Here is an 18,973-nt window from a genome sequence, read left to right as displayed (position 1 = left end):
TCAGCCAATCGTATTGAACTTGAATCTGATTGGCTGATTCCATCAGCCAATCAGAATTTTCCTACCTTAATTCCGATTGGCTTATAGAATCCTATCAGCCAATCGGAATTCGAGGGACACCATCTTGGATGACGTCCCTTAAAGGAACCATCATTCGTCGGGAAGTCGTCGGTGAAGATGGATGGATCCGCGCTGGAGGTCTTGAAGATCAGCTGGTCGTCATCAGATTGAAGAACATAGAAGATGCGGCTTGGATGAAGATGTTTGCCGGTCCGGATGTCTTCTTCTGCCCGCTTGGATCAAGACTTCAGCCGGAGGATGGACGTCACTCTTCAGCCCCCGCTTGGGCTTGGATCAAGACTTCGGAGGCTTGGATCAAGACTTCGGTGGACGGATCGGTGAACCCGGCGAGGTGAAGACAAGGTAGGGAGATCTTCAGGGGCTTAGTGTTAGGTTTATTTAAGGGGGGTTTGGGTTAGATTAGGGGTATGTGGGTGGTGGGTTGTAATGTTGGGGGGGGGGTATTGTATGGTTTTTTTAAAGGCAAAAGAGCTGAATTCTTTGGGGCATGCCCCGCAAAGGGCCCTTTTAAGGCCTGGTAAGGTAAAAGAGCTTTTCTATTTTAATTTTAGAATAGGATAGGGCATTTTTTTATTTTGGGGGTCTTTGTTATTTTATTAGGAGGCTTAGAGTAGGTGTAATTAGTTTAAAATTGTTGTAATATTTTTCTAATGTTTGTAAATATTTTTTTATTTTTTGTAACTTAGTTTTTTTTTATTTTTTGTACTTTATTTAGTTTATTTCATTGTATTTATTTGTAGGTATTGTATTTAATTAATTTATTGATAGTGTAGTGTTAGGTTTAATTGTGGATAATTGTAGGTATTTTATTTAATTAATTTATTGATAGTGTAGTGTTAGGTTTAATTGTAACTTAGGTTAGGATTTATTTTACAGGAAATTTTGTAATTATTTTAACTTGTTAGCTATTAAATAGTTATTAACTATTTAATAGCTATTGTACCTGGTTAAAATAAATACAAAGTTGCCTGTAAAATAAATATTAATCCTAAAATAGCTACAATATAATTATAATTTATATTGTAGCTATATTAGGGTTTATTTTACAGGTAAGTATTTAGCTTTAATTAGGATTAATTTATTTAATAAGAGTTAATTTATTTCGTTAGATTTAAATTATATTTAACTTAGGGGGGTGTTAGTGTTAGGGTTAGACTTAGCTTTAGGGGTTAATACATTTATTATAGTAGCGGTGTGGTCCGGTCGGCAGATTAGGGGTTAATGCTTGAAGTTAGGTGTTGGCGATGTTAGGGAGGGCAGATTAGGGGTTAATACTATTTATTATAGGGTTATTGAGGAGGGAGTGAGGCGGATTAGGGGTTAATACATTTATTATAGTAGCGGTGCTGTCCGGTCGGCAGATTAGGGGTTAATAAGTGTAGGTAGGTGGCGGCGACGTTGGGGGCGGCAGATTAGGGGTTAATAAATATTATGTAGGTGTTGGTCGTATTAGGGGCAGCAGATTAGGGGTACATAGGGATAACTTAGGTGGCGGCGGTGTACGGAGCGGCAGATTAGGGGTTAAAAATTTTTAATAGAGTGGCGGCGATGTGGGGGGGCCTCAGTTTAGGCCCTAACACCCATAAACTACATAGGTAGTTTATGGGTGTTAGTGTACTTTAGAGCACAGTAGTTAAGAGCTTTATAAACCAGCGTTAGCCCAGAAAGCTCTTAACTACTGACTTTTTTCTGCGGCTGGAGTTTTGTCGTTAGATTTCTAACGCTCACTTCAGCCAAGACTCTAAATACCGGCGTTAGAAAGATCCCATTGAAAAGATAGGATACGCAAATGGCGTAGGGGGATCTGCGGTATGGAAAAGTCGCGGCTGCAAAGTGAGCGTTAGACCCTTTCCTGACTGACTCCAAATACCAGCGGGCGGTAAAAACCAGATTTAGGACCCCCTAACGCTGGTTTTGACGGCTACCGCCAAACTCTAAATCTAGGCCTGAGAGTTTTAGGAAACCTACAGCAGCTAATACTTTACTAGAAGTAAATAATAAACGTATATAAATACCTTTGAATGGATATAGAGTTTTACTGTGATCACAAAAATTAGCCTGTACAATGGTAAAGTGTATATCGATCTTCTATAAATGAAATTATGTGTCATATATATTTATGCTTTACTCTATTTCTAGTTCTTCTAATATTGTATGGGTCCTGCCATTGTTCCCGTAACTATATGATTAATAAGTATCCCTAAACAATTGAGAATGTAAATAAATTCCTGATAAATCAGGAGAGATAGGTATTTTTTATTTGGCACTGAATGAGTTAATCATTTCACCTGGGATCAACTGCAATAATAATAATATAAGGCAAGTTTGACGTACAACGGCATCACATGCCTGAGGAAGCCCTATCACAATGCAAGTTTGGGTGAAACACGTGTAACCACTTCTACCACGCCCACTGGAGTGCCGTGAGCATGGCTGTGTTTGTAGGACACGTTGCATGGCTTAGGTAAGGTCTCAGATTGCAGGATAACCCAGGATTCAAGAGGGCTGAAGTCTTGAAGAAGTCTTTACAGGTAATTCCTGCAGCACTCACAGGTAGCGGTGGCAGTAAGACGTCACTCCCGCTAACAAGCTGATTGTGAACAAGTTATGTTTTAAACGTTTGACGGCCCTCCATAATGACTCTCAATGGACAGTATTATGCAATTATACCTACCTTACAGCCACTAGCGTCCTATATATACCAACCAGAATTATTGTTGCCCTGCATATGGCTTGCTACCACTGACCACGACCACGACCTGTTTCAGGACTGTTGTCGGAATCAAAGGTTCTCCAAATCTTCACACTGGGGACTGCTTCAAATTTCTGTGCACTAACCAAAGCTTGCTTTTGCATATAACCAACTGTTGCTTGGCTTTGAACTGCTACTAATTTACCTTTCTGCTACTGGCATACACTGGAAGCTGCCTTTGCAGGACTTTAAACTGTTTACTACAGGTTCTTAATAGTAGGTCCATTGTCCTCTGTAATGAGGAAGGTATATATGTCATAATAATTTTCAGTTTTTGTTTGGTGCCTTATCTGATTTTGTTATTTTAGTTAATAAAGGGTTTTTGAAGTTTTCTTGCAATTGGTCTCTGGGTCTGACTCTTGTGTCAAAGCTATCTACATTTTTAAATTTGCTTAATGAGCAAGTGCTGGTTTAAATGTACAGCTGCATAATTTTTTCTTTTATTAAACATATATATATATATATATATATATATATATATATATATATTGTGTATATATATATATATATATATATTGTATATATATATATATATATATATATATATATATATATATATATATATATATATATAAATATATACAGATATACTGTATATTGGAAAATCTGTTTAAACTTAGAACATATGGAATGTGAAATATTTACAGTAAATACATAGTTACAACTTTTATTAAATAGGAATATCGCATACATATTTTTTTTTATGTTTTCCTCTAGTTATTTGCTAAGGGTTCCAATGCACATATATACACATACAAATACATAAATAGATAAGTACACACACATTTATATATATATATATATATATATATATATATATATATATATATATATATATATATATATATATATATATATATATATATACTGTGTGTATATATATATATATATGTATATATATATATATATATATACTGTGTATATATATATATATACATATATATATATATATATATATATATATATATATATATATATATGTATATATATATATATACATGTACATCTTTAGAGATCTATATGTATGTATCTCAAAGTTACATTCCTCTGCCTGCCTAAGATCGTATATCTTTGAGCCCTTGTTACTTTTTTGTGCAATGTTTGTTTTGTTTTTTTAAATATTTTTTATTAGATGGTGTTAGTATGAGTGTAACTGTACTTTGTAATGTATTTTTGATGTGGTCTATGTGGTCTGTGAAACATTTGTTTCAAGAAACAATTAACCAGAGCTCTGAGGATCAGCTAACCCGATGAGTGTTAACTTGAATTGCGCTCAAGCAGTTTTGTTTGCTTTCAATTTGTAATATGATCGATAAACCTGATGCGATTAAACACCTGCGATAAACCCTTTATCACTCATGTGCAAATGTTAATGCTGTACTCGTAATCTGGCCTAATATTTTTTATTTTCTCACTGAAAACGATCTACAGTAAAGGTTAATTGTGTGCAACATCTAGAAACTTCAAAACAGCTCAGCACAGGGGTGTAAATGGCTTGGCAGTTAAAAGGGTTAACATACCAAAGAATTGCTAATTATATAAATAATATGGCCTTAATTACAATCTGTTGGCCCTCTGCTCCTGAAAATACTTTGATTTCCAACTGAACTGATCACCAAGTTTCTCGAGTGATCCCAATGCTATGTCATTTTGTTTGTTAAAACCCTGCAGCCACAAAAGAGATTTAATCAGAAAAGCTCCTGGAAATGATTTTTCATGTGTTAAAGGGACAGTAAAGATTCAGAATAATGTTATACAATTCTGCACACAGTGCAGAATTATATAACATTACTTAAGCAGTAACTTCAAAAATGTAAAAGTATTTTCAGAATTTTCAGTGAACGTTGGATTCCGCTCCAGGATCTACTGATTGGGTCTTGAATATCCAAAGTGCTTTACGGGCTTGCTGGTTAGTCACAGCATGCCCGGTCACGATATTGGAATAAATGTAGCTCGCTCCCGCTACTAGACCAGAGCGGGAGAGAGTTACATTTATTCCAATAGCGCGACCGGGCGTGCTGTGACTAACCAGCAAGCCCGTGAAATGCTTTGGATATTCAAGACCTGCTCAGTAGATCCTGGAGCGGAGACCAACGTTCACTGAAAATTCTGAAAATACTTTTACATTTTTGAAGTTACCGCTTAAATAATGTTATATAATTCTGCACTGTGCGCAGAATTATATAACATTATTCTGAACCTTTACTGTCCCTTTAAGTACATCTTTCTGAAATAGAAACTGGGAGATCTCCTAAAACTTAATGATACAATAGCCCATTCATACCTCTTAGGGTTACAGAAAAGCTGTATTCATGTAAGCTCTGGGCTCATCGTACAATGCAAATACTCATTTGCATGTGTGACATTAACCTTTTGTCATTTTGTCATCAGAATAAATCCTCAACACTCATAAACCATATGAATACTATAGGTATCTTGGCATGATGAGCACACTTTTATAGTCACTTGAGGATACCAACATCTACAAATGACTTGTTTTGATATTTCATTTTTTATATTTGATTAAAAAGTCTCACTCACACTGTTGTGATTGTTACTAACTATACTGGTGCTATTAAAATCATGCTTTTAAATATTGCTATTGTAATTTGTTTACATCCGCATCACTGTTACACAATCTGAATACATCTTTTATGTTGCAAGGATGTGCAGACTGTGCACCATTTTTTTATCACTATATGAACACTTCAACTTTGACAAGTATCTTTTTTTCAATATTTAAATCAATTTATTGTTAAAGCATTCTTTCTATAGTGTATCTTTTTAGGAGACCCTTTTAACAATATCACACCTTTTTATAGGTGACATGCCTCCATACATCGTAAGTCCAAACTCTTTGATGAGAGTGTCTATCAAAGTGCCTGTGCCTTTATTATTAAACTCATGACCCCATGGGCTCCATGTACGAAGCAGCGAAAGCTGCTCCGGAGCCTTTGCGGGGCAGGTTCGCATATGCGAGCCTGCTTCCCGCAATGTAAGAAGCAGCGGTCATTAGACCGCTGCTTCCTACACCCTACGCCACCTCTTAGGTGGCGAAGCAAAATCACCGAGAGCTCGCTCGCTCTCGGTGATTGACAGCCCCTTCAGTCGCGTGATTGGTCGCGCGACTGAAGGGGCGGGCATTACACACTCCGCTGAGTGTGTAATGGTACATACGGGCAAGCGGATCAATAGATCCGCTGCCCGTGTGTAGCGGAGGCGGGCGGACAGCTTCGCGAGTTAAGAAGCTGTCCGCCCGCCTCTTAGTACATGGAGCCCAAACGTCACAAATACTCGTTCCTGTTTAAATGTTCACTAATGTAGGGAACTTGTAGTCGTTATTTTGTTTTCAATTCACACCAAAATGGAAACAATGCTTTTACAAATAATAGATATAAATATTTAAAAAAAAAATACTTTTCAAAGTTAAAAATCATCTATATAGCAATAGAAAAGTTGTCTTTTGCCGCCAAGTAAATTACAAATTAAAGTTTATACTATAAGGTTGTAAGCAACATACTCTTCATCAGGTTAGGGTTAATAAGCAACAGGGTGTAATTATCTTATAACAACTACCAAATTGCTGCATTGTAAATTAAAATATAGGTAATATTATTCTTAAAACCTGATAATTTTTTATGCATGAGGAGGTAAATAAATCTGTACAAAAACAAAAATCTATATCACTTCACTTCGACCACCAATTTCCACACTTTACCACCTCAATGGAAACTAGCCCTAAATTGAACAACACTTTGTAGCCTGTTGTAACACCAGCAATATGCTTTTGCCATATTTAGTTGACAAGTCTATGAGGCCCTATTTTTCTAACCTGTGGCTAATTGTCAATGTAAGGAAAAATCAATTTAATTTCATATATATTTTGTTAAAGAACAACTACAAAATTACTGTAAGTATATCTACAACAGTTATATTTATTTATGGAGGTTTGCAGCATGTTTCATAGCAATAAATGAAGAAATCATAGAAAACAAATAAGCATATGTTCCCTGAGATCCTCTAGGAGGTGCTAAGGATGATGAACAGTGAAATATAAATACAGAGAAAACAATCTAAACAGGTTAAGTATATGTAAATAAAGGCAATGCACAATGCAATGATGCAATGAAATATGTGAGAATAAAGTCTCAAAAACACAATTGCTGAGATATAATCTCCAAAATACAATAACTGAGATATTACCACCAACACATATATGCAGGCAAAAGTCCAGATATTGTCAGCTTGATTCAGATTCCTTGAGACAGGAGGAGTATATATGTGATTGAAGGAACAATCCAGGAGGCAGCTCTCTAACAGCATACAATGGAAAGCAATCAGTTAAAAAAAACACAATAGATAGAGGCGCCAATGGTGCAGATCAATGAGGAATCTTGAGAGCTTCAGACAAGAGGTATACACATGGTACTCACTTGTTACAAAGAAAATCAATCATGCCCATAGAGAGAGGCTGGATTTCTACAGCAGTCCAGCTAGCTGATCAGTGCCCCATGAACAGCTCCAGAATGCAGGCGATCATCAGGTCCGGAATACACACCAAAGAGGTGTATAAGCAGGATATTAAGGTCAGGGATTCATGCCCTGGTAGTAGCGTAGCTCCAAGATATAATGGACACTTAGGGCGCCATATACTAAATGGCGGGCGGACAGCTTCTTAACTCGCGAAGCTGTCCGCCTGCCTTCGCTATTGATCCGCTTGCCCATATGTATCATTACACACTCATCGGAGTGTGTAATGCCGCCCCTTCAATCGCGCGACCAATCACGCGACTGAAGGGGCTGTCAATCACCGAGAGCGAGCGTGCTCTCTGTGATTTTGCTTCGCCACCTAAGAGGTGGCGTAGGGTGTAGGAAGCAGCGGTCGTACATGGAGCCCTTAGAGTTGGTAAAGTAAAAACAAATTTATTTAAAAATTGTAAAATACACAACTCATGTTTGTGCCAAATAAAACCTTGGACAAGTGGAGAAACAATGCAAGGCGTTTCTCAGTAAAACTGTTTCATCAGGCATCACTTCCACTAAATATACCTATTAACCCCTAAACCGCCAGACCCCCCACATCACAACAACCTAAATTAAACTATATTAACCCCAAAACCTAACCTAACCCTAACGTAACCCTAACTGTAACCCTAACACCCCCTAACTTTAACATAATTAAAATAGAGCTAAATTAAAGTTACAATTATTAACTAAATAATACCTAAATAATTTAAAACAAAATACAAACTTACATGTGAAATAAAACCTAAGCTAGCTACAATATAACTAATAGTAACTAGCTTAGGTTTTATTTTTATTTCACAGGTAAGTTTTTATTTATTTTAACTAGGTAGATTAGTTAGTAAATAGTTAATAACTATTGACTAACTACCTAGTTAAAATAAATACAAATGTACCTGGGAAATAAAACCTAAGCTGCCTTACACTGAAACCTAACATTAAAAAAATTAAAAAACACAAAAATTACAAAAAATAAAAAAAACCTTCCATTACAAAAAATAACAAACAAAATTATCCAAAACAATAAAAATTATTCCTATTCTAATACCCTTTAAAAAAAAAAGAAAATAACCCACCCCAAAATAAAAATCCTAATCTATAATAAACTACCAAGGGCCCTTAAAATGGCCTTTTGTGGGCCCTTAAAAGGGCCTCTTGTAGGGCTTTGCCCTAAAGATATCAGCTCTTTTTCTACAAAAGAAAAAACAACACCCCCTAACAGTATACAAACCCCCATCCCCCAAACCCACAAAATAAAAATAAAGTAAAACCCAATCTACCCAGTGCCCTGAAAAGGGCATTTGTATGGACATTGCCCTTAAAAGGGCATTCAGCTCTTTTGCTGCCCATTAAAAAAAAACAAATGGCTATTCTAAAAAGAAAAACTCACCCCAAAATGAAAAAAGCATTACAAAAAATAAAAATTATTCATATTCTAATACCCATTTAAAAAAAAAAAACACCCCAAAATAAAAAACCTAGTCTATAATAAACTACCAATAGCCCTTAAAAGAGCCTTTCGTAGGGCCTTGCTGTAAGTTTAACAACTCTTTTGCCTGACAAAAGAAAAAATACAAAGACCCACTAACATTACAAAATCCCACCCCCACAAACCCACACACTAAAAAAAAACAATCTAAAAAAAACCTAATCTACCCAATGTAGCTCTTTTGCATTGGCTTGAAAATGGCATTTAGCTCTTTTAAGAAAAGCCCAAACCCTAAACTAAAAATAAAATCCACCCAAAAAAGTTTAAAAAATCCTAACACTAACCCCCGAAGATCCACTTACAGTTGCTGAAGTCCCACTTGAAGGATGTTCATCCCGGCGGCTCCATCTTGATCCAGACGGCTCCATCTTCATCCAGGCGGCATCTTCTATCTTCATCCAGGCGGCGCAGAGCGGGTCCATCCGCTGTACACTCAATCTTCAATGCAAGGGAGTCATTTCAAAATGGTGTTCCTTGCATTCCTATTGGCTGATTTGATTTTGGAAATTCAAATCAGCCAATAGGATGAGAGCTACTGAAATCCTATTGGCTGTTCAAAACAGCAAATAGGATGAGAGCTTCTGAAATTCTATTGGCTGTTCAAATCAGCCAATAGAATTTCAGTAGCTTTCATCCTAGTTTTCATAATTTAGTGTTTGTTATTTTTTGTAATTCAGTATTTTTTATTCTTTGTAATTAGATACTTTGTAATTTTTATAGTAGTGTTAGGATTTTTAATGTGTATTTTAGTTTTCTTTAATTCCAGACAGATAGCTCAGCATGCTATGGCTGAGCTCTGTAGCAATCCGAGGGTTGCAGGTTCGATCCCTGGTGAGGTCCACTCAACCTTTCATCCTTCTGAGGTCGATAAAATGAGAAGTGCCTTGAGACCCTTACGGTGATTATCCGTGCTTTACAAGTATCCCCTACGTACATTTAATTGGTAGTTAGTTTAATTTTAGTTTAATAGTTATATTACTTTAAAGGGACACTGAACCCAAATTTTTTCTTTCGCGATTCAGATAGAGCATGACATTTTAAGCAACTTTTCTAATTTACTCCTATTATCAAATTTTCTTTATTCTCTTGGTATCTTTATTTGAAATGCAAGAATGTAAGTTTAGATGCCGGCCCATTTTTGGGGAACAACCTGGGTTGTCCTTGCTGATTGGTGGATAAATTCATACACCAATAAAAAGTGCTGTCCAGAGTCTGAACCAAGGAAAAAGCTTAGATGCCTTCTTTTTCAAATAAAGATAGGTAGACAATGAAGAAAAATGTATAATAGGAGTAAATTAGAAAGTTGCTTAAAATCGCATGCTCTATCTGAATCAAAAAAGAAAAAAATTGGGTTCGGTATCCCTTTAATTTTTAGTTTAAACTTAGTTTTTTTAATTTGACAGGTAAGATTTAATTTAATATAGGAAATTCTAATTTTAATATAAAGTTAGGGGGCATAAGGTTTAGGGGTTACTAGTTTAAATTAATTTATTGCGATGTGTGGGGCTTTCGGTTTTGGGGTTAATAGTTTAATTTAGTATATTTCGTTGTGGGGGCTTGCAGTTTAGGGGTTAATAGGTTTATTATAGTGGTGGCGGTATAGGGGTTAATAACTCTAGTATAGTAGGCGCGATGTGGGCGGACGGCAGATTAAGGGTTAATAATATTTAAATAGTGTTTGCGATGCAGGAGGGTGGCGGTTTAGGGGTTAATAACTTTATTTTAGTGGTGACAATGTAGGGGAGCGACGGAATAGGGGTTAATACATTTTATTAGTGGCGGCAATGTCGGGAGCGGCAGATTAGGGGTCAATAAGTTTAATATAGTATTTGCAATGCAGGAGGGCCTCAGTTTAGGGGTTAATAGGTAGTTTATAGGTGTTTAGTGTACTTTGTAGCACTTTAGTTATGAGTTTTATGTAACAGTTTTGTTGCGTAAACTCATAACTACTGCTCTCAGATTGCGAAACGGATCTTGTGGATGTGGGTATAATATGGAACGCATGATTTTTAGCCTCACCGCAAAACTCGGAATGGCTGCACTATGGAAGTCCCATGAAAAAACATAATTTTTATGAGTGCAGGACTGACGATGTGTTACAGGCTAAAAGGCTTGCGGTACACCTATACCGACAAGACTTGTAATGGCTGCGGTACTGTTTTAATGCTGAAATTACCATTTTTTCAGCGTTAAAACGCAAACACAAAACTTGTAATCTAGGTGATAGTGGGGTAATAGGAAATGTACTATTTTAGTGGAAAATCTGAGTCACTCAATGTGCATTCAATATATTATTCTCTTTGCCTAGTATTCTGAAACACTCCATTCAAATACTGAGTCACTCAATGTGCATTCAATATATTATTCCCTTTGCCTAGTATTCTGAAACACTCCATTCAAATACTGAGCTACATTGCACCAAGTGCCAGTTCTTTCCCTTTTTATGACCAGCTCATTCAACATACGTGATTAAAATGATGAGAGTTGTTTGATGTTCCAAAGGAATGTAGCTCAAGCCTCAAATAGGCATTGTAGGAATTCACAATTTACTTGTTTATCTCTGAGAAACCACTTTAGGATAATAGGCAGCAGAATGTGTCTTTGCTAAGCCAGTTCTCTTTCTGCCAGAAATCACACCTATAATGCAGTAAGACTGGTTGTGAGACTGCTTTGTGGAAATCACAAGGATTACAAGGAGGGTTGCTATATTTTAAATATGAAACCCACATTTTTTAGAGACTATTACATTTATATTTTTTCAAGATGACATTATTCTCTGCTAAATTATAAAATTATGAGTATAATATCTATTAGGAGAACTTGTGATGAAGAATATGCTATATGCACAGAATGCACATTATTATTATTATTATTTGTATTATTATTACTATTATTATTACTATTATTATTACTATAATTGATTAAACAAGTTCATCAATGCCTAATATATAATTTATTATAACACTATCTTGAGTCTCTGCTCTAACAATAATTACCCACTTAATAATTGAAGCTCATGGGGTGTTGCAATCATCCTTTATTTTTTTCCTAATTTATGTTCCTCTCATTAATAAACCTGTAAAGCAGAGACAATCATCTATATCAGTAAGGATAGGTAAGAATTACAAAACCAGTATCAGTTTCAATTAAAATATAAAGGGACATTAAACCCAACATATTTCTATCATGATTTAGATAAAGCATACGTTTTAAATAACTATCCAATTTACTTATATTATCAATGCTGCTTAATTCTCGTGGTAGTCTTTATTGAAGGGGCAGCAATGCACTACTGGGAGCTATCTGAGCACATTGGTAAGCCAATGAGAAGAGGTATATATGTGCAGCCACCAACAAGCAACTATCCCCCATCTTCTGAGCCTACCTGAGTATGCTTTACAGTAAAGTATACAAATAGAACAAAGCAAAATTAGATAATAGAAATACATTGGAAAGTTGTTTAAAACTGCATGATCTATCTGAATTACGAAAGATCATTTTGGAGTTTTGTGTCAATTTAAAAAACATTTGATTAACATTATTCAACCAGAGGGAAACAAATATGTTTTTAATGTAACTGCTGCTTTATGATACGAATGACAGAAATTTGAAAGTACAATAATCCTTTATGAATGTTATCAAACTAATAGGGAGCATTTTACATAAACAAATAAATGCATTTTCAACTTAAGGTAAATTTCTGAACAAATGTTCCCCTTGACCTTCATGCTACCACTTAAGGGGTAGATTAAAAGTGAGATGCAAATGGTTGCGCTAGTGTTATCATCTTTTTGCAAGTCATTTTCATTGCGCTCATATCACAAGTGAAGCAAATCGCCATTTATGCTTTAATCCCTACCACAATCTCAGAGCTGTGATTAACTTTTTTCTGAAACTAAAAAGTTGCACAAAACACTTCAAAATTACATTACAAAGTACACTCATATTAGCATTGTCTAATAAAAATGATTTAAAAACAAATATTGCACACAAAAGTTAAACAGGCTCAAAGATATGAGATTTCGGGTGTTATTGCTATATGTTTATTTATGTGTACATATATAATAATGTATTTATATGTGTATATATGTATTTACAGTCATATATACACATATAAAAACATTTATATATGTACACATATATAAACATATATATAAGTGTATTATAGCCCTTTGTCATTAAGTAGATGAAAATATGATGAAATATATTTATGCAATATTAATTTTTAATAAAGATTTTAACTATGTATTTACTGTAAATATTTCCGATTTGCTAATGCAAATATGCTATGTTGTTTACGCGATGGTTTTTTTCAACAATTTGATTTTCTCCATTGACTTCTATGGGGAATTTGAAAATGCAATAAAGTTTGCATGATCGCGGGTGTTAGGCTTTTTCCACAATTTTTTTTCCATTGATTTCTTTAGGGGAATACATGCACGCACACAAAGAAAATTAACGGCTAGATTCTGAGTTTTGCGTTATGAGTGAAAAAGCAGCGTTATGGGTTATAACGCTGCTTTTTCACTACCGCTGCTATTACGAGCCTTGTCAAAAAAGCTGTACCGCACACTTTTTTGGCCGTAACGTAAATTAAAGGGACAGTCTAGTCCAAAAAAAACTTGCATGATTCAGATAGGGCATGTCATTTTTAACAATTTTCCAATTTACTTTTATCACCAATTTTTCTTTGTTCTCTTGGTATTCTTAGTTGAAAGCTTAACCTAGGAGGTTCATATGCTAATTTCTTAGACCTTGAAGGCCACCTCTTAAGAATGCATTTTAACATACAAGATAATCACAGAGGTAAAAAATATATAAATATAACTGTGTTGGTTATGCAAAGCTAGGGAATGGGTAAAAAAAGGGATTATCTATCTTTTAAAAACAATAACAATTCTGGTGTAGACTGTCCCTTTAACTTACGCAATTTGTGTAAAGTCTTTTTTCAATGGGACTGCCGTAGCATCCATATTACAAGCTTTTTCTGGGAGACCAAAAGGTGAGCGGTACAGCCGATACCGTAACATTCGTAAAACAATCTAAAGTCAGTAGTTATGAGTTTTACGCTACAAAGCTGTAGCATAAAACTCATAACTAAAGTGTTAAAAAGTACACTATCACCCATAAACTACCTATTAACCCCTAAACCGAGGCCCTCCCGCATCGCAAACACTAAAATAAAATTATTAACCCCTAATCTGCCACTCCCGACATCGCCGCCACCTACCTACATTTATTAACCCCTAACCCGGACATCACCGCCACTATAATAAACATATTAACCCTTAAACCTAAGCCTAAATCTAACCCTAACACCCCTAACTTTAATATAATTAAAATAAATCTAAATAAAACCTACTATTAATAACTAAATAATTCATATTTAAAACTAAATACTTACCTGTAAAATAAACCCTAAGCTAGCTACAATATAACTAAAAGTTACATTGTAGCTAGCTTAGGTTTTATTTTTATTTCACAGGCAAGTTTGTATTTATTTTAACTAGGTAGAATAGTTACTAAATAGTTATTAAATATTTACTAACTACCTAGATAAAATAAATACAAATTTACCTGTAAAATAAAACCTAACCTGTCTTACACTAACACCTAACCTTACACTACAATTAAATCAATTACTTAAATTAAATACAAATACCTAAATTAAATACAATTACCTAAATTACAAAAAACAAACACTAAATTACACAAAATAAAAAAAGAAATTATCAGATATTTAAACTAATTACACCTAATCTAATAGCCTAAATTAAACAACCCCCCAACAGTAAAACCCACCACCCACACAACCAAACCCCCCAAAAAAAACCTAACTAAAAATATCAGCCACTAGGAATTAAAGGTGAAAAAATCCTATTGGCTGATGCAATTAGCCAATAGGATTGAGCTTCAATCCTATTGACTGATCCAATCAGCCAATAGGATTGCGCTCACATTCTATTGGCTGATTGGAACAGCCAATAGAATGCAAGCTCAATCCTATAATAGGATTTTTTCACCTTTAATTCCGATTGGCTGATAGAATTCTATCAGCCAATTGGAATTCAAGGGATGCCATCTTGGATGAAGTCACTTAAAGGAACCTTCATTCCAGAAGAGTCGTCGTAAGAAGAGGATGCTCCGCACCGGATGTCTTGAAGATGGACCCGCTCCACGTCGGATGGATAAGATACAAGATGCTGTCTGGATGAAGACTTCTGCCCGTCTGGAGGACCACTTCTGCCAGCTTGGATGAAGACTTCTCCTGGCTTCGTTGAGGACTTCTTGCCGCTTGGATGAAGACTTCTCCCAGCTTTGTTGAGGATGGATGTCCGGTCTTCAAAACTGTAAGTGAATCTTCGGGGGTTAGTGTTTTTTTTAGGGTTTATTATGTGGATTTTATTTTTAGCTTAGGGTTTGGGCACTTGAAAAAGAGCTAAATGCCCTTTTAAGGGCAATGCCCATCCAAATGCCCTTTTCAGGGCAATGGGGAGCTTGGTTTTTTTTAGTTAGAATTTTATTTGGGGGTTGGTTGTGTGGGTGGTGGGTTTTACTGTTGGGGGGTTGTTTGCATTTTTTTTACAAGTAAAAGAGTTGATTTCTTTGGGGCATTGCCCCGAAAAAGGCCCTTTTAAGGGCTATTCGTAGTTTAGTTTAGGCTAGGGTTTTTTTATTTTGGGGGGGGGCTTTTTTATTTTGATAGGGCTATTAGATTAAGTATAATTAGTTTAAATATCTGATCATTTCTTTTTTTATTTTGTATAATTTAGTGCTTGCTTTTTTTGTAATTTAGGTAATTGTATTTAATTTAGGTAATTTATTTAATTGTAGTGTAAGGTTAGGTGTTAGTGTAAGACAGGTTAGGTTTTATTTTACAGGTAAATTTGTATTTATTTTAGCTAGGTAGTTAGTAAATATTTAATAACTATTTACTAACTATTCAACCTAGTTAAAATAACTATTAGTTATATTGTAGCTAGCTTAGGGTTTATTTTATAGGTATGTATTTAGTTTTAAATAGGAATTATTTAGGTAATGATAGTAATTTTTATTTAGATTTATTTTAATTATATTTAAGTTAGGGGGTGTTAGGGTTAGGGTTAGACTTAGGTTTAGGGGTTAATAAATTTAGTAAAGTGCCGGCAACGTTGGGGGTGGCAGATTAGGGGTTAATAAATGTAGGTAGGTGGCAGCAATGTTAGGGGCATCAGATTAGGGGTTAATAATATTTAACTATTGTTTGTGATGTGGGAGTGCGGAGGTTTAGGGGTTAATATGTTTATTATAGTGGCAGTGATGTCCGGAGCAGCAGATTAGGGGTTAATATGTATAATGTAGGTGTCGGCTATGTCAGGAGTGGCAGATTAGGGGTTAATAAGTGTAAGATTAGGGGTGTTTAGACTCGGGGTTCATGTTAAGTGTAAACATAAATTTTGTTTCCCCAGAGGAATCAATAGGGCTGTGTTACGGAGCTTTACACTGCTTTTTGGTAGGTGTTAGACTTTTTTCAGCCGGCTCTCCCCATTGATGTCTATGGGGAAATAGTGCACAAGCACATAAAAACCGCTCACCACAGTTTTCAGCAGTGCTGGTATTGGAGTGCAGTATAGGAGCTCAATTTTGCTCTACGCTCACTTTTTGCCTGATAACGCCGGGTTTTTGTAAACCTGTAATACCAGCACTGTAGGGAACTGAGTGGTGACAATAACGTGCAAGTTAGCAGTGCACCATACCTCTCATAACGCAAAACTCGTAATCTAGCCGTAAGTTAGTTTTTTTTGCGCTCTTCGGGTTAACACTAGTGCAAAATTTGTTTAAACTTTTAATACGAACACAACCCAACTAGTGCAAAAAGCTTAACTCTAGGGGAGTTTTCATGATGGTGAGAGAGAAAAAAACAGCGCCACTTGTTATCTAGATCTAAATGTTTTAATAAAATAAATTCTTATACTTGTATCTAATATTAACATTCAAGCTATTTTAAAATTTAAATATTAAAATTGAAAATAATTGTCACAGACTGTCTGTAAAATATCTGGATGCAATATATACATATTACACTTGAAAGGTGATTCCTTTATACCTGTATTTAAGGTATATAGGGAATGTTAACATTGAAGGGACAGTCAACACCAGAATTGTTATTGTTTTAAAAGATAGATAATACCTTTATTACCAATTCCCCAGTTTAGCATAACCAACACAGTTATATTAATACATGTTTTACATCTGTGATTACCTTGTATCTAAGCATCTGCAGACTGCCCCATTATTTCAGTTCTTTTGACAGAGTTGCATTTTAGCCAATCAGTGCTCACTCCAGGGTAACTTCACATGCATGAGCTCAATGTTATCTATATGAAACACATGAACTAATGCCCTCTAGTGGTCAAAATGCATTCAGATTATAGGCAGTCTTCAAGGTCTAAGAAAATAGCATATGAACCTCCTAGGTTTATTTTTAAACTAAGAATACCAAGAATACCAAGTGAACAAATCAAAATTGGTGATAAAAGTAAATAGGAAAGTTGTTTAAAATTACATGCCCTATTTGAATCATGACAGGTTTTTTGTGGACTTGACTGTCCCTTTAATTTACAAAAAAAGCAAATATTGAATAATTAGCACTCATTCTAATAAACTATAAAGAAACATGTAGCAACATTCATTTGTTAAACAAAAGTCCAAAGCATTTACCTATCCGTTTTCTCCTGTTTGTCTTCCTAATAGAACATACCTTTACTGAAATAAGCAAATTTACATTTAAAGGTTTGTTATAATTGATATGATATGTTGAGAATAATGTACATTATTCTCACTGTTCCTTTTTTTTAATTCATGTTTTTGATATGATGTTTAAGCATTTGCTGCTAACACACAGCACATCTTGTAAATAACTCTTGTATCCAACACTTTGATTAATTTCTAGAGAATGTAATATAATAATGTAATCTTAAACTATACAATTAAAAATGAACACATGAGCCCTATAGTATTAATTAGCTCTCAACAAAATTGAAGATAAAGCCTATGCTTGCCACATTTGCTAATGGTAGAATCTCTGCATTAAAATAAAACTATGGCTGTCTATTGTTGCTTGTGTGATCAAAATTCTTAGGCAATTAATTCGCTAACAACTATATTACAATAGCTCCAAAGTAATAGTAATATTTCTATAGGAGCCACTATCATTCCTAAAATTTTGACTTCTTTAAATAAAAAATAGATAAGAAATAATCAAAGATTAGATTCATGTAAGGAAGATTACCACAAGGGACCCTGTTGCCTATAGAATTTTGGAGGTTTGTTGTTACGACTTTTCTTTGTTTAGGGGTCCTTTAACTGTTGGTAGTATCTTTAGATGTAAGGGAATGCCTAGATGTCAGTGGGTTATTGGGTGTAAGATGCATATTTTATTGTGAGATGCTTATATAGGACACATTGCTTTGTGTTGAGGGTCCCTTTGGTGTTAGGTGACAAGTTTTATAATTAAGCTGGGCAGGCTATTAGTTCAGAGTCAGATATACATGGTGCTTGCATTTTGGGACTGCGTTGCAATTCAGGTTCATAACTAAATAGGATCAGCTAAGATAAATCTTCTGTTGCTCAATTTTTTGCCTCTACCCCTTAGTATTGTACTTATTATACCATTTTGATTTACATACATACATATTAGCATGAATAACAGATTGAAATTATTTTGCTGTGTGTAATTTTATTGACATTATGCTTGATAATATATATTTTTACTTACTAAGTGCAATGAGGATTCACATTATTTTTTAATCATTTATATACCCCTTGTCTTCAGCTGAATGTGGAGCGACTGTAACTGGGAATGAAGGAACATTGCTGTCTCCGAATTTTCCATCAAACTATGAAAACAACCATGAATGCATTTACAGAATTGAGACACAGCCTGGAAAAGGAATCCAACTAAAAGCAACCACTTTTCAGCTACACGATGGAGATGTTCTAAAGGTAATGATTTTAAAAAGATTAAATGTTTAATTATTTTATGAATTAATATGTAAAAATTATCAAAATATTTTCGTTTTAAGGGACAGTTGCTGCAAGCTATATTAATATTTGAGGCTATGAAAATCTTGATTTTAATTTAATGA

At 34.9% G+C, this 18,973-nt stretch overlaps 1 protein-coding gene across 1 annotated transcript in view; it reads left to right on the top strand.

Moving 5' to 3' along the window:
- The window catches only part of CSMD1 (CUB and Sushi multiple domains 1), a 3,127,153-nt gene that overhangs the window by 2,304,139 nt on the left and 804,041 nt on the right, over positions 1-18,973 (top strand). Inside the window, 1 exon segment of the mRNA XM_053711946.1 lies at positions 18,661-18,830. Coding sequence (XP_053567921.1) covers positions 18,661-18,830 — 170 coding nt within the window.

Source organism: Bombina bombina, chromosome 4 (assembly GCF_027579735.1).
Source record: "Bombina bombina isolate aBomBom1 chromosome 4, aBomBom1.pri, whole genome shotgun sequence".
Taxonomy (NCBI): Eukaryota; Metazoa; Chordata; class Amphibia; order Anura; family Bombinatoridae; genus Bombina; species Bombina bombina.
This window is presented reverse-complemented; position numbering and strand designations above follow the sequence as displayed.